We start from the raw sequence: 16900 nt of genomic DNA, 5'->3' as shown, positions 1-16900 counted from the left end.
GGCATGAGAGACCATCAGGGGAATGGGATTCGGAGTAGCTGGCTCCCTTTGGGAAGAAGCGTGCACCAGGATGGACACAGTTGATGGAATCCCCTTGTGGGAATGGCCTTTTGCTGACCGCTGAAAAGTTAGCGTGCAATTCAGTGCCATTTATTTCCCATGTGAAAACAGCTTGCACCCGGAGTGCCTGAGCAATGCCTAACAAGGCGCCTGTGTGTCTCGGTCTCAATGGTTTCCACCCAGAGTGGACTCCCACGATGCCTGGTCTAAACTGACTCCATCCTGCTGCCCCACGTTGACAGCAGACTGAATCACTGCACATTGTTAGATTGGTGCGAGAGGTCACACAGCAGGAGGCCTGAACTTGCCTCGCGGAGAGCTGAGCATCCGCCAACATCAACAAGGGCCACATAGCTCTTCCCCCGAGTGCAAGATGATTCATTCGATGCTGAGGCCCCCATGCAATAAGACAGCCCGACGTTTTAAAAAGGAAAAAAGAACAAGAAACGAAATGTATACATCGTTAAGGATATGCCCTCGCTAAAGCAAAATAACCTGTCAGATTGCTAAACTTGTAGCAGCATCAGAGGCTGTGCCAAGACAGAGTCAACCATCTCTCCTTGGCAATAGCATTAATCTATAACATTTTTTATCCTGTTCAATGAAATATTCTGTTGGCAAAACATTCCGCTGGCAAAGGATTCTGCAGTCCTGCACGGCAGTGTAAATTATGGCTCTTTGGACTGTGATGCGGTCATGTTTTAGACATTATTAGATTAGAAGACATATATTTAAGTTGCTGCATACTGAGCGTGTCTCTTCTCCCTCCTATCCACCTCCCCAAGCAAAGTTGATTCCCAAAGACAAACTACTTTAAGCGGTACAGGATTGAGAGAGTAGTGCACTCTCAGCACTTCTTGGTCTGGCCATCAGTATGACCCCCATCAGCCATCATTGAGTGTTGAGGTGGGCAACTCCCTGCCCAGCGGTTGTGGATTTTGAGTCCCCGGGGTTGGTAACGCAAATTTTAGTCTGACAACCACAATACATGCAAGCTCTTGTCAGCTCTCGGAGGAGCTGGGGTGGGGGAGAAAATGAGCAGGAAAAGGAGACACATGAAAAAGAAAACCTGTCAAAAGAAAGTAATGTCAGTGATGCATACAATTGTACAATTCAGGAGCAGGCCATTCAGCCCAACCGGTCTGTGCCAGTGTTTATACTCCACACAAGCAGCCTTCCTATAGTATTGTATTTTTTTGCAAATTGGCTAAATTCTTTGTAGTTTCTGTATCCCGTTAATTTCACAGCAGCTGATCACAAGATCGGTTTGGATGAAGGAGGCCCTTGGGCCTATTTGATCTCATCCTATTTGAATGCCCACCTTACCATCCAGCTGTATTTTTTTAAAAAATGATTCTAACGTCCTGATCTCAACCACCGTTCCTGGCAACTGTTCCAGTGATTAATCTACCCTGATGTGTTGTGGTGCCGCATTTTGTCACTCTAATGCCACACCTACAAAAGTCTGATACTGTATTTGATTCACTGATGTTAGGAGGGGCTGAACCTCTCATCTCCCTGAAGTTAGCATGTGGAATTTGAGGAAGAGAAAGACAAAACCCAATGCTGTTAGTTTTTTTTTTGTTAAACGCCACTCAGAAGCAATGCATGTCGAGAGCAGGGTTAGTGAGAAGAGGCAAGCGAGTCTAGGTTGACCAATCACTTTCAGTGGAAATAATCATCCTTGCATTTGGTATAATGCCTTATGTTGTCAACAGGTCTCACAGGATTTTACTGCGAAGCGTAGTGACTGTGTACTCTTATGCCTGTTCATTACCTGAGAAAATGAACCATCTTCATTACATTCAGGGATGAACACAGGGTCCTGTGGTTTTTTCGCTTGCTCCTGTGCTTGCTGCGCCCTTTCTGTCCGACACTTTGTTGGGCCCGCGTCTGAAAGAGAAAAAAAAACAGTGAAATTGCAGCAGTTTAGTCTTTGTGTCACTTAAAACCAAAACGATAATCCAAGTATTTGATACATCATCTCGTCATGTCAAGTGCTTTACAGTAATTATGGTTAAAGTGTAGTGACTGTGTACTTGTAGGTGAATTCGCCAATTTGTAAATAGCAGTGCCCCCAAAACAGACTGGGGGAGAGTGACCAATTTAACAGGAGACGATTGTTGCTCAGGACTCCCTTCTCTCATTTTGACTAAAGTCCAAGTGAACAAGCAGGCTGGAAACTGATTTGATGTCTCATAATCATTTGGTATAGTGTTATAGACATAGACATGGTATAGACATTAAAGTGCTTCACATTTTTACTATAAAAGTGATTGTACGTTTTGGGGGCAAATGCGGCAGTTAATTTGCCACAGTAATGGCCTACAAACAGCCACGAATTCGATAACAAACTTTATTGCTTTCATTCGCAAGTCAGTCTAAGATGGCCCTCCAATGCAGTGCTGAGGATTTGGAATGCACTGCCTGAAAGGGTGATGGACGCAGATTCGATAGTAGCTTTCAAAAGGGAATTGTATAGATATTTGAAAAGGAAAAATGTGCAGAGCTATGGGGTAAGGACGGGGGAGTGGGACTAATTGTTTAGCTCTTTCAAAGAGCTGGCACAGGCACGATGGGCCGAATGACCTCCCTCTCTGCTGTAAGACTCTATAATTCTATAATGAAAGCAAAATGAAGGCCACAGCGGCTGACATGGAAAATATTACAATAGGAAATGTTCTTTTGAGGATATGGTTCATAGCTAAGGCAGAGCAGGGGCCCTTTAGTATTTTGCTTCTAACACCTGTAATACCAGGCCTGGGGAACTTTGACACAGACAGGAAGAAAATTAAATGGAAAGTTATTTCATTCTTTTGGGCTGACCTGCCTCTCATTGATTCACCTTCAGCTCAAGTGTGTCTGACCAGGGGTAAACTTACGGAAAGCGCAGAGGTGAAAAAAAGGCAAGTAAAAGAATACCACAATCTACGACTGTTTGTGGGACACTGCTGTGTGCGTTTTGCCCACGAAATATACAGTCAATTCACTTTACAGTATATTCTGTGAAGCACTTTCAGATGTATCGAAGACATGGTAAGGCGCTATATCAAATGCAAGGATTATTAATATTATTATTACCACCAACAAATGAAAACAAGATTAATGATGAATACTGTAACTTGTAACATTTGATTTTCCTGCTAAAGCTGTTTTGCTGAATGTTTCTAACCTCAGGGGAACACATTTTATAATGCCATAAATCTGTATTATTTTTGTCATCCATTGCCATGAGGTTTAGGCTATGTGAACACACATATGATTGAAAGGGATAAGTGAATGTGCAAGTGGATGGTGATGAGTGTAACACTTGGATGAACAGCAGATGAAACAACAAAGCCTCGCAATGCCGTTGGCTTGCTTCAAACACTTTTCCCTAACTGCTGTCACTGAGTGCTGTGACTGTGAGTTAGCCTGGCTCAGGTGTAGCACTCTCACCTCTGAGTCAAAAGGTTGTGGGTTCAAGTCCCACCCAGGACGAGACGTTAAACCGAGGTACAGTCTGCCTGTTCAGATAGATGTTAAAGATACTATTTTATATTATATTTTATATTATAAATGGCACTATTCGAAAAGAGAAGGGAGTTTCCCTCTCCCAGTGTCCTGGCCAACAATCCCTCAAATAAAATTATACATTCATGCCTTGACTGTTTGAGGTACATTGCTGTGTGAAAACTGGCTGCTGTGTTACGTCCACAAAACACACAATCAAAAAATACTTTATAGTAAATCCTGTGAAGTATTTTGAGCAGTCTTAACGCAATTAGGCGCTATATTGTACATGATGCACAACTAACCGACTAGCACTGTATTGAAGGGTGTTATAATGGGATTGGGTTCCCCTGCATAATAATATATAATCCTTGCATTTCATAAAGTGCCTTATTGCGCCGTTGAAATGTCTCAAAGGGCTTCGCAGGATTTTTGCAGTGAGGTGTAGTAACTGCGTTTGTAGGTCAGTAATGTGCGTTACCTTTACATCTGCCGCGGTGTGTGATCTCCAGTGTTGAATCCCTGCACTTGGCTCTCAGATAATCGCATCTTGATTCGTACGTTCTGCCGTCAGACACGCACAGTGGCTTCACCTGGGAGTTAGAGCAATGCACATTGCACTCCAGGTCTCGGTCACGATCTCCTATTAGAAACTGATGATAAAAATTCTATACATATCAAAGAGCTCAAACAATGAGACCTTTCATACAGAATGAGCATATTCATGGTTTCACAAGACAAAGGCAATGTTTACAATACCATACACTATACATAGCGTCTTTCACATCAGGTGGACATCTCAAATTGCTTTAAGTCTGACTTGAAAGGTGCTGTATCAAATGCAAGAATCAATAGTTTTGATTATTGTTAACGGTGGTGATGGAACACATTGGCAATTTTTTAAAGTTGTGAATAGCTCTTCAGATGGGACGTTAACTGAGGTACCATCTGCCTCTTCAGGTGGATGTTAAAGAACTCATAACGCTATTTAAAAAGAGAAGGGAGTTTCTCTCTCCTGGTGTCCTGGTCAACAATTGTCCAAATAAAATTGGTCACTCACTCCACAGCTGTTTGTGGGACATTGCTGTACGCAACTGGCTGCTGCGTTTCGCTCACAAAATACACACTTTATAGTATATCCTGTGAAGTGCTTTGAGACATCTCAACAATGTGAAAGGCACTATATTAAATGCAAGAATTATTATTAGCTGCAGCATCTGCCACTGCACAGCCAGTGTAGATCTGGAGCAAACAGAGATATGCTCCTTGAGGGAGTTTCATGTCATATCTGCTAGGTTTTCACATACTTACTGCTTACTTCCAGTCAATCTGATTTAAGATTATGTATGCAGTGCAGTTATCTCCATTTGTTTGAGGAAGAAATTTGAGGACATAAAGCACACTGCGAAGTTCCCCCACTCTGTCTTTCAGCCCCATCCATACAGTGCGATGGAGCAAAAATGTTTATACATGACAGTTTATATTTGCATATGCATGGTCGGGAATATGGGCTTTGCTCTCACTTCACCTTCATTAAAAGTTCTGTTTCTATTCATTTGCTTGAATAAATCTGTATCATTTGAAGTTGGACTGCACATGCAAAAATAAACAGTCCCACCACTTGGCGCTATGCAAATGCAATTTGTATTGTATTTACACTGTTTCCTGTGAAGCGCTGGGAGGCGTCGCAACGATGTGATACGCACTATATAAAATGCATGTATTATTATTGATTATTATTATCTGTTGTTGCAAATTGCCCCCCACCCACCCATTTGTTCCTGGAGGCATTTGCCCTGCAACACTTTCTACCAAGCGCCATCTGGCGGGGGACGATATTGAAAGGTTTTGCAGCGGAGGTCAATCGTGGGACACAGCAGGACAGACGTGTGTGCTTTACACCACTGAGCTGTGGCACTGAGATTGGCAAAGGCCCAGGGCTGAGAAGAATGGGTCGGTGAAGTGGGCACACAAAGCGCCTGCTACTGAGTTTGACCTCTGCCCGAAAGACAATGCCGGGGAAAAGAAAATAATTTCAACTCGGCTTTTCTGCGTCGTTATCCATGTGCCAGAGAGATATTGGGTGGCAACTTTGGGCCCTGCAGCTTTAATGTGCTTCACAGGCAGCCTGTGAAAGTGATTAACTTGGCAACTGATTGCATTTCCATGTTAGAGATGGGATTCTCACCATCGAAGGCCCCCTTTTAAAATTAAAGCCTTTTTTTTAAAAAAAAAACTTATTTCTTAGGTTTAGGGCTATTTGTCTTTTGCTTTTCAGTTTAATGCGTTTTGTTTTAATTGAAACTGAGTGACGTTGATGTTTTGGGGATGATAATTCTTCCATTTGATATAGCACCTTATCACACCGTTGAGATGTCCCAAAGCACTTCACAAGATGCACTGCAAAGTGAATTGACAGTGTATTTTGTGGGCAAATTGCAGGAGTGTCCCACAAACAATCGCAGATCGAGTGACCAGATTTTTTGGAGGGATTATTACCCCTGGAAAGCGATCCACCAATGGTCTAACAACCAGGTTCCTACTTACTGCTGGGTAAACAGAGGCGTGTGGAGTAAAGAAACTTGGTTAAAGATTTACCCTGGCCAGGAAGGAGTTATACACGGGAACTGAATTAATGCACACAATTTGAAGTGATCTCAAGCTAATCAACACAGCTGACAACTTTAATTCACAGGGCAGTTCTGAAACTGTTGTGCCCTCATGTTATCCCACCTGTTCAGACAAACCTAATGTAAGAATAAAGAAAACTAAACTCTAAAAGCAAATGTTGATCATTTGCAGGTGTTCACCTACAAACTGCAGTCACTGTAATTTACAATACAAAATTACATTTGTATAGCGCCTTTCACGTCAGCAGGACGTCCCAAGGCACTGGACAATCAGGGATTTGGATCAATTCTGTGAAGCATTTTGAGACTTCCTTCTAACATGAAAGTTGCAATACCAACTGTAAGGATTATTCCTTTTGTATTGCTTTGTTCCATTCACTAAGAGCAGCGAATCTTTCGATGTGCTCTTAAGAAGGGGGAAATCTCATTATAAATATGCATCGAAGGGTTCAGTAAACTAAGCAATGGGAACAGAAACCACAATTAATAATCCTTACATTTAGTCTAGCACTTTCCATGTTAGGTGGGCATCTCTCAAGCACTTCACAGGATATACTGTAAAGTGTAGTGACTGTATTTTGTAGACAAATATTCCCTCAAACTATACTATTTATGCTGCAAGTTTAAAAAAAATCCAATATTCTGTTCAAGTAGTTGGAGGTCACCCATTCTATGCCACCATGGACTTAGAATCATTGCAACAGCAAAGGACATAAACGTGCAAACACTGGAACAGGAATATAATAATCCTTGCTTTTGATATAGCACCTTATCATGTTGGTGAGAAAAAAAAGCCCTGCACAGAATATACTGTAAAGTGAAATGACTTTATGTTTTGTGAGCAAAACATGTCAGCCAACTGCACACAGCAGTGTCCCACAAATATTCATGGATTGAGTTACCAAATTTTTTTTGGAAGAGAATATTACCCCGAGAAAGTAATCCTCTAATCGACTAACAACCGTGTTCCTACTTACTGCTAGGTAAACGGAGCACAGTACGTTTATATATAACACATACATATTCATATAATACATATGTATTCCGAAGAATAGATGCCTAGCACAGAATCACAAGGCAGCTATTGATATTAAGCTTTTTATTGACCCCATAAACCAAAAACTTTAGCAGAACTCAGTCTTGCATTTGTGTCTTGATCTTTATTCATGTAAACAGGGGTGGGCGATTCTCCTGTAAAGTGCAGTCAGTTAAATAACACCTGTTATCTATGCAGTTAAAATTGTGCTGGTGCATTCTGTACTTCAGGTCAAACGGTTTTATTATAAGGCAGGAGCCTGATGTCTTTCATCAGATCCTACTGGGAGCAAAATAACCTCCTTGAGCTCCCTCAACAGCTTAGTTAATAATGCCACTGTTAAGTGCGAAGTAGAGCGATGTGGAGCCAGACTCGGTCCTCACAGGCTCACTCAGCTCAGCAATTTCAACTGTGGCAGAAATTTCAAGGGTTGCAATTGGCCTCAGCACCCCTGGAATATGAAGAGGTGAGAAATCAGTCAGTTCCCCTTGTGATGGAAAGTACTATACACATGTCTGGGTGTTAGTGTGAGATGGGGTGTGTGGGCCCTGACACAGTGGGGTTCACACAAAGCTGAGCTTAATTGTTCAGGTTTAAGCCTCTCAGCACCCTTCTGCTCAAGTGCACTTAAGTATGTAGAATCTGCCTTTTCTCCATTCTTTATGGGGCACGAACACTGAACACCATAGCAAAACGTGTGACATAGGTGAAAGTGTGATGCAGTATCCAAATATAACAGCTTCACAGGCAGAGTTTGAGTATTTCAGTTCAACAAACAAAACAAATTACATTTGTAAAGCGCATTTCACGTCGGGTGGACATCCCAAGGCACTGGACAATCGAGGGGCCACTGGTGGTTGGGATCAGGAGGGCCAGAGAGCAGGGGGTGGGAGGGTGACTGAAGGCACGGTTAAAGAGGGGCAGGTCTTGAGGCGGTCAGATTCAGACGGCTCAGTAGCCAACAGGACAACAAGTGTGACATTCACCACTGACGTTCTGCAAGAAAGCAGCAGCTATCAAACCAATGACTATTTTCTAAAACTGTTCTCAATTTGTGCTCCCGTTACATAGAATTCAGACAAAAGCCTTCAATAAGATCTTGCCTCAGATCCTTTTACACCGAATGTCAGACAAACCTTGTTAACAAAGGAACTTGCTCAGACTTGATTCTGTCATTTAATACATTGCCAACCACATCCTTAAAAGCTTTCTTGGATGATCCAAAATACTGTACTTATATTTTCTTTAATTCCTTCCCATGCATTGTGATGGCCAGAGTGATGTGACTTATTGGTGGCTTTAATAATTAGCAGTGTTCTAGTGCCAGAGGTTGACTCTTGAGATAGGTCATTTCAGTAAAGCTCCTTAGGCATTGAATATCCATCTCTTAAATAGTTTTCTGGGCTAAGAAAGCTGTGAATAACTGGAGTGGGGGGGGGGGGGGGGGGCGGTGGAGGTTGTGGGGAGCGTTCTGTTTTGTCTGACTTCTCCCTCTCTGGTTTAGCATTCCACCGTGAAACGTGATCTAGAAATTTTACCATAGAAATTTACAGCACAGAAGAGGGCCATTCGGCCCGTCTTGTCAATGCAAATCAATAGGATAAGGTTCATCCAACCAAAACATATCTTGCAACTATTTCTGCCCAGCAACTAAGGGAGAAGAGGTGGTTCCGAGCTCCAGAGGAAACATGACAACAGTCCTGGCAGAACACTGCCATCAGTTCTGGAGTCCCATAGCATAGTGGCTAGCTGGTTCGTCCTGCAAGCAAGAGGACCCAGGATCAATTCCCAGGCAGAGTAAAACCTTAGGCAAATTTCCTTACTCCAAGCATCTCTGTTTACCTAGCAGTAAGTAGGAACCCGGTTCTTTATCGGTTTGCAGATCGTTTCGCCCACAAATTTACGGTCAATTCACTTTACAGTATATTCTGTGAAGCGCTTTGAGACGGGCAGAAGACATGAAAAGCGCTATATCAAATGCAAGGATTATTATTATCATTGTTCTCCGGGGGTAATAATCACTCAGAAAAAAATTGGGTCTCTCAATCCACAACTGTTTGGACACTGCTGCGTGCAATTGGATGTTGTGTTTCGCCCAAAATACAGTCAATGCACTTTACAATATGGTCTGTGAAGCTCTTTGAGATGTCTCAACGATGTGATAAGGCGCTATATCAAATGCAAGGATTATTTTATTATATATTACTGAATGTAATGTCACACTGCCAGTACTATTAACTTGTACCCGTTCAAGTACGGGTACTGGATAAACCACCATAACTATTAGTTTTCTGCGATATTTTTAAAACCACAAGTACTAATTCATTTGGAAATTTCCTTTCTTAAACTTCCTTAGGATGTCTTTTATAAAGATTTGCTGCCACACACAAGGAGGAACAATAATAACAACAAATTGCAATTATATTCCACCTTTTATATCAGGAGGACATCCTCCGACATGAAAGGCACTATATAAAAGCAATTTTTGTTGTTGATGTTCTTTGTGTTCACATTTTTATATAAAAAATTAAGTTTCCAACTCCGCCGTGCAAAAAAAACCGTAAACACAGAATATAGATGGGGCCACTAACCTCCCCACCCCCCCCAACCATCCAAATTCAGGATGACCTTGGGAGGAGATTGGGGCAAAGATTATCACCTTCTCCCATGCCTCTCTATTCCTGACACATGCCCCTGATCTGTGCAGAGAACGGAAGGAAAAGGAACCAGAATGAGCACCTCCTTGGTCATTCACGTTTCTAATTACAAATAGTTGCTGCACACTGTGCTAGAGTTCACTAACCCCTCCTCCCAAGCTTAATTGTTGATAGTTGCTTCATTATCGTTGACCTACTTTGTGCAGATTCTGTATTTATTTAAGAAATATCTGTTGTTTAGCATTTTAGTATCAGACTGTTCGTCTTATGTCCTTGTCTCTGTACATACACAACCACAACTTGCATTGTAGCTGCTTTCACAAAGGAAGAACATCTCGAAACGCTTTACAATTACAAAGATGGCTACACAGGGAGGAAAGCGGAGAGTTTGAGGGAGTTGACCAAAAGGCATAATCGAGGAAGTTTAAAAGGGGGATTTGAAGGTAATGAGAGGAGACACAAAATGAAGAAGATTTGGGGAGAGAGTTCCACAGATCACAGACCCAATGACTAAAAGCACAGTCACTTCACTATTATTTTCCTTGTATTTGATATAGCGCCTTATCAGGTCTCCAAGACATCTCAAAGCACTTCACAGAATATACTGTAAAATGAATAGATTATATATTTTGTGGGTGAAACACGGCAGCCAATTGCACACAGCAGTGTCCCACAAACAGGCATGATTCAGTGACCAAATTATTATCATTATTTTTTGAATGAATTATTATCCCCGGAAAAGCGACTGCCAATTGACTAACAACCAGGTTCCTACTTATTGCGAGGTAAACAGAGTTGTGTGGAATAAGGAAACTTGGCTAACATTTCAGCCTGCCGGAAATCGAACCAAGGTTCAATTACTGCACAGAATCTTGCTATCACTTGTACTCCAAATATAATCCAACAGTAATTTTAACTCTTGAGCTCAAATGAATCTTAACTGAGACATTGGTAGATCAGCCTCAGAGCAACAACGGTGAAATATTTTGAAATGCAACAGAATTGTGGCAACAAGTAGAAATTAAGCACAGAATGTGTTTTGCCCACAAAATATAATCAATTCACTTTACAGCATATTCTGTGAAAGGCTTTGAGATGCCTCAACAATGTGATAAGGCGCTATATCCAATGCAAGGATATTATATATTATAGAATGACTGGACCCTCTACAGAAATAATTAGCCTTTTTGGAGGCTTCCATATTGATGGATAAGAAACGGGGAAACACGGTGCTCACCCTTAGCTCGGGTGCCCCTTCAGCAGTGTGGGTTAATGTGCTACAGACATATCCAATGATGGGGGATTATACAGAGCTGGGACACCCAATGAAGAAGAAACAAAAGAAAGATCATATTTAAAATAATAAGTGGATAATGTTTTGTAAATTTTACAAAAATAGAGAGCATTCATAAATTGCTTGCAGTAGGAACTTGTAGCTAAAAGTCATTCTCATAATCTAAGTTACAAGCAGAATGTTGTACAATCAATGAGAGATTTCTGCAATTGTATCCTGAATAACACTGCTCATTTCACACATTTTATACTGAGTGTGTCACTCACCAAGAAGTTCACAAGGAGTTCCCGGTACCTACTATACACCTAGTTAGGACTCAAACCTATATCCGTCAGGTGTCTAATGACCAACTAGTGACTCCTCCTGGGGTGAAGGCGGAGGTGATAAGTACAATTTTCTTTTGACTGAGCTGGCTTCAAAGTGACATATCTGGTAAGGGAATATTAGGATTGAGTCCCCCTCACCCTGTGGTAATCTGAATCTTGAGGCAGTCAGGAATGACAAACTAATTAGCCTGGTTCATTGGCAAGGTTCGGAGGGGTCAGAACGCTCACCGAGGTAGGAATTCTTCCCACTTGGTTCCAGTAGGAACTCTGCAAGCCAAAACCGTCAAGAATAATGGTCCTAGATAGACATGCAGCATAAATAAAACTTGCCAAACAGCTTTCACAGTGGAATTCACTAAGCAGTTTTAGCTGGTTACATTCCAACAGTATCCCAACAGGTACTCTGTGTTCCCCCAATGCCTTGGTTCATGCCAATCTGCATCTAATACTTTCTGGAATTAGGTAAGCAGAGTGCATCTCCCCCCCCACCTTCCCCCCACATACAGAGAGTGTGCACATCCATTCTAGACAAAGAAAAATGTATATGTGTAAATGGCATACGTATGTAGAACTCTGTCTTGTTTACATACTGCTTAGCCATTACATTCCAAAACTTTGGAAAACTCTCCCTCAACCCCTGCCTCCTCCTTTTCCATCTTCAGGTCAGACCTGAAGACCTCTTTGACCGTGCTTACAGTCACCTCTTCCTTCCCCCCAACTCGGTGTCGTGCTCCGCCACTATCAAGTGACTCTGGGATGCTACCCCACATGAGGGGCACTATATAAATGTAAGTTGCTGGTTGTTGTTGAATAAAAACTTTTCTTTCTGTTGAGGTGAACGATTGTTTGTCAAAATTGACCTGACAATCTTGCATCTTAATAATATTATAAGGCACCAGAAATACTTCTCTATGGCTCCGCCAAGGTCAATTTCACAGGGACTATATGAAGAAGCTCCACCGAAGGGAGAAATTCATGTCTACTGTACTTTGAAAGGGATCAAAGATTGTGTTCTGTTTTAAGAGGAGAAAATTGTTTGAAACGTATTTCTGGGAAAGTGTGAAAACATTTAAGGATTTCTCCCAATTTAGGTAAGATGTGCGCAATTGACAGCCACGTTTTGCCCACAAAAAACAATCGACTTTACAGTATATTCTTTGAAGTGCTTTGAGACATCTCAACAATGTAATAAGACTCGATATCAAATAGAAGGATTATTAACACAAGACGTAGTTGATGGGACAGGACTGAAACTGACATTTCCTCAGCCGTGGAATTAAAATGAATGGGAATATGGTCTCATTAAATAAGTCAATAAAAATGGGTGCCAGACATACATTGTTGCCAGACATACCTTGCATTTTTCATCAGAATCTGAGCACCAGCCAATTGTATTTTTTTTAATATGTGTGTCAGCTACAACTCTTACATAGTCAGAACTCTCTCCCCAACCCCCAAGCAATTGACCATTTTAACTCCCAGTAAGATCTACCCCATTCAGCGAAGGAAACACTTGCACCAGACACAAGGGAAGGTTACCAGGTAGCTCATCCCAATTTGAATCTGGTAAAATATTGCTGTGAAATGACACCTCGTTTCACCAGCGGTCATCTGTGCAGACGTGAGCTCAAACCAGGTCTCCAACTAGGGTCAGCAATCTGAGCTGCCATTTCCACCAAAGTCAATGGTTACACAAGTACCATTCCGATAGGAGCGAGAGGGTTAAGGCACATGTAGCCAAGACAGATAAGTGGAGGCGAATCTCAAGAACCCAGAACTAACATCCACGAACAGCAGAGGTCTATCTCTCAAAGTGTTTGCTCCTAAATAACTCGTGCGACTGCAGGAACCCCCTGAGAGCCAGAGAGGTGTATTTTACATAGGCTTCATGTGTTAGTCGCTGCTTGCAATTAATTGTTTGCACAACTTGGGAGTGAAAGTGGGCTCGGTTAAAAGGCATGGATAATGCCAGGGGGATTATTACAGCAAATTCAAGCATCGTTATCTTTTGCAGATGCGAGAATTATTCCTATTGCAAACGCAAGAATTATTCCTATTGCAAACGCAAGAATTATTCCTATTGCAAACGCAAGAATTATCACTGTTGCAAAGGCAAGAATTATTATTATTAGTATTGCAAAGGCAAGAATTATTATTACTTCTACGACTTCTCATTCGGGCAAGAGGTGCCATTGAGATTGGATTTGAAGTGGGTTAAAGCTTTCGCGACCTGATGAAATGACCTGTGCTTCTGTACTACAGTATAACTGATCCGTTTTGCTCCACAAAGGAGACAGAGGGGTCGCTTTCGTCAGCCCCTTGTCTCTGCAAAGCTTTCAATTTGCTTTTTTTCCCTCCCCCCCCCCCCTTTTTTTTGGGGGGGTGGAGAAAAAGGAACCTGCCGACACCAGCAAAAAAAAGAGAGAAAGCATTCATTTCCACTGCACCACCCACGTCAAGTGCAAGACAGCGAAATGCTACCTGCAGAGTGCAAACCTGTTTGCCCTCCAAGGCTAATCCATCCACTGTCTCTCAGAAGCACTCTGGTTCAATACGTGGTGCGGCAAATTACTTTCAGAGGTGTGATTTTCCCTTTAAAATACATTTACCCTTAATGATAATTACTGAATTTCTCTTCTCTCCCCCCAATTCCCCCTTTTCTAGCCTTTAAATAGACACAGAGTTGTCCCTATCTAACACAAAGCGCCCCCAGGGTGGTCCATCCATCCATCCATCCATCCATCCAAGTGGCTTCACTGGTTGCAGAGAGGAATCTCCGGAGGTAACTTTAGATCAACAGCCTCACTTGCCAAACCCTCTTTGAGTCGATGTCCCAACCCGACAACAACAAAAAAGCAATTGCCAAAGTCCACCGACACCAACACAGCAATAGGACGAGGAACCGAAAATCTCGGTCGCCCATTGAAAAAAAAATGCGAGTCATAAAGATGCTCCTTTTTTGCATTTAAAAAAACGAACTGCAATAGAAGCTTAAAAAAAAATGGACTTTTTTTCCCCCCTTCTTCTTCTCCCCTACCCCCCCCCCCCCCCCCCCCACCCCACCCCACCCCACGCACCCACACACACAAAAAAGAAACAGCCTTTCCACATCTCCAAAGAAACAAAAGTAACCATAACAGCGATGCAAAAATAACTCAAACCAAAGTGCACACGTTTGCAATCATTCCAGGAGACGGCTTTCTCAGTCGCTGCACTGACATACACGAGGAGTGAGTGTTAAACTCAACAGCAACACCTTAATCATTTCACAGCCACTCTGAACACGTTTGGTTTTGCCCTTCAACACGAGAGTTTTTTTTCGACCCCCCCCCCCCTTTCCCCCCCCCCAAAGACTTGCTCTAATCTTTGAATGCATCTCCATAACTCGGTTTAGAGTCTGGAAGCGATTTAGTGGATGTGTGTGTGTGTGTGTGTATATATGTATATATAAAGAAAAATGTGGGGTCTGTGTCTCTCTGTTGCTGGAGTGGTCAGTTTCACGCAGATTCCACTGAGCAGCGAGGAACACAGTGGGGGGGGGGGATGGAGGGGATGGAGAGGATGGAGAGGATGGAGGGAAGATGAGAGACTGAAAGGATGACCAACTCGCCACAGAACGCAAACGCTTCATAAAATATTGATTGATAGATAGATCGATCGATCGGTCAATACACTAAGGCCAATATTTCCGGGGATTAGCACTGACCTCCACACACCGCCCACAGGTGAACGCTGCCCGGACACTGGATGCGAACTATTGCCCCGTTTTACTCCAAACTGTGCTGGAAATCCAGTGCCCCGGACCCTTACACACTGCTCCATCCTCTCCCAGAGAGCAAATGAAGATCGTTAAAGAGTTTTTGCGCTCATAGGTTGACGAGTCTGTGTGTCTCCCGTGAAGTTTTTTTTTGGGTGAGGGGGTGGGATGGGGGGAGAGAGAGAGAGAGAGAGAGAGAGAGATGGAGATTTGAGCTGTTTCTCGGTCCTGTTGCCTTTGGCTGTTTGTGTGGTTCAGACACAACAGGTGTCACCCAAACTACTGACTGATCCACTGAAGGCAATGCTTTTTTTCTCTCTCTCTCTCTCTCTCTCTCTCTCTCTCAAATGAAATCAATCAATACACGTTGGCGATCGATAATAAATGATCGATAGACAGACAGATCGATCAATCAATCAATCAATCACTTACCCTGGGTCCGCTGGATCTCTGAGCCCGGGTCCCCGGGAGGGACACGTAGAGAAGAAGGATACAGTGCAAGAGCACCGCAGTGTGACACAGTCTGGACATGGTGCGCGCGTGTCGGCTCCTTTTGGGGCAAAAAAATAAGAAAATCCTACAACTTCTTCGGCAAAATGTCAATCAGATTCCCAGACTTTGGAATTCCTGGCCGGGATGGATCTGCAGTCGCTGCCAGTGGGCGAGACGAGGCTGTTTTTCTTCTCCCCCCCACCCACCCACCCACCCACTCTCCCTTTCTTTTCCTTATTAATTTCTCTCTCTCTCTCTCTCTCTCTCTCTCCAAAAAAAAACGAGACTGTCCCCCACACTCACTCACACACTCACACACTCACTCACTCACACACTCACACGCACACACACACCCCCACAAAGAAAAATGTTAACTGCTCATCTGATTTCTCGCACTCTCTCAAATGCACTCACTCACTCACTCACTCACTCACTGGGGTCTGTCTCTGTGTGTGTGTGTGTGATTCCCTGCAGCCCAGACCCTCACACATGCCCACTCCTGGGTGATAAATCGCAAAGGTTCCCGTTATAAGGCAACGTCCCTCCCCCCCCCCCCCCACCCCGTCCCCCCCCCCCCCCCCCCCGAGGCTGGGGCTGGAGCAGCAACGATTGACTTTGCTCTCACCCAATCGCAGAGCCTAAGGGCGCTTTTGGGGGCTGAGACGATGGTGTGAAGCACAGACCAATGGACCCCTCGGTAGGTGTGGCTCCAAACGTATTGCAAAAGTTGCTCCAGACACACACACACACCACTCACAAAAAAAATCCACTCTTATCCTTATTTCCCAGGCGCTACCCGAAGCACTGCTCGAAGAGCCACTGAAATCAGCGACTTCCCTCTGGAGTTCGGTCTCACTCGGAGTCACATTCTTCTGGTGGTTCGAAACCACAATTGCACTCCGGAACACCCAAGTGTGTGGGAGAGATGTCTTATTGCTGCAGTGTTTGTGTGGGGGGTGGGGGGGTGGGGGGGGGGGGGTGGGAGGAAAGGAGGGAGGGAGGAAATGACTCGACTCGACTGCATTGCTTTGCTCCACCTTAACGATTTCATTCCTCCTAAGGTTTCCTCCTGAAGTTTGCGGCGTTTAACCCCTCGTGCTTTCCCCCCCGACGTGCACTCGTCAATCCACGACTGCTTGTGTGGACACCGCCGTGC

General features: G+C 43.4%; 1 protein-coding gene across 5 annotated transcripts in view; it reads right to left on the bottom strand.

Annotated features, from left to right (window-relative positions):
- Positions 1-16616, bottom strand: part of smoc1 (SPARC related modular calcium binding 1) — a 90647-nt gene extending 74031 nt beyond the window's left edge. For 4 of the 5 annotated variants that reach the window (XM_042338177.1, XM_042338181.1, XM_042338179.1 and 1 more), the window contains exons 1-3: positions 15685-15954; positions 4034-4205; positions 1838-1953 (exon numbers count right to left, since the gene is read on the bottom strand). In XM_042338177.1, the coding sequence (XP_042194111.1) occupies positions 1838-1953; positions 4034-4205; positions 15685-15783 (387 nt within the window). In that variant the 5' untranslated portion in view covers positions 15784-15954. Of the gene's footprint in view, positions 1-1837; positions 1954-4033; positions 4206-15684; positions 15955-16501 lie in introns of those variants that run through there. The other variant, XM_042338178.1, reaches the window with a different exon arrangement.
- Between the last annotated feature and the right edge of the window lie 284 nt (positions 16617-16900).

This window comes from Callorhinchus milii, unplaced genomic scaffold, assembly GCF_018977255.1.
Source record: "Callorhinchus milii isolate IMCB2004 unplaced genomic scaffold, IMCB_Cmil_1.0 Scaffold9, whole genome shotgun sequence".
Taxonomy (NCBI): domain Eukaryota; kingdom Metazoa; phylum Chordata; class Chondrichthyes; order Chimaeriformes; family Callorhinchidae; genus Callorhinchus; species Callorhinchus milii.
Note: the sequence above shows the minus strand (reverse complement) of the source record. Positions and strands in the feature narration are given on the sequence as shown.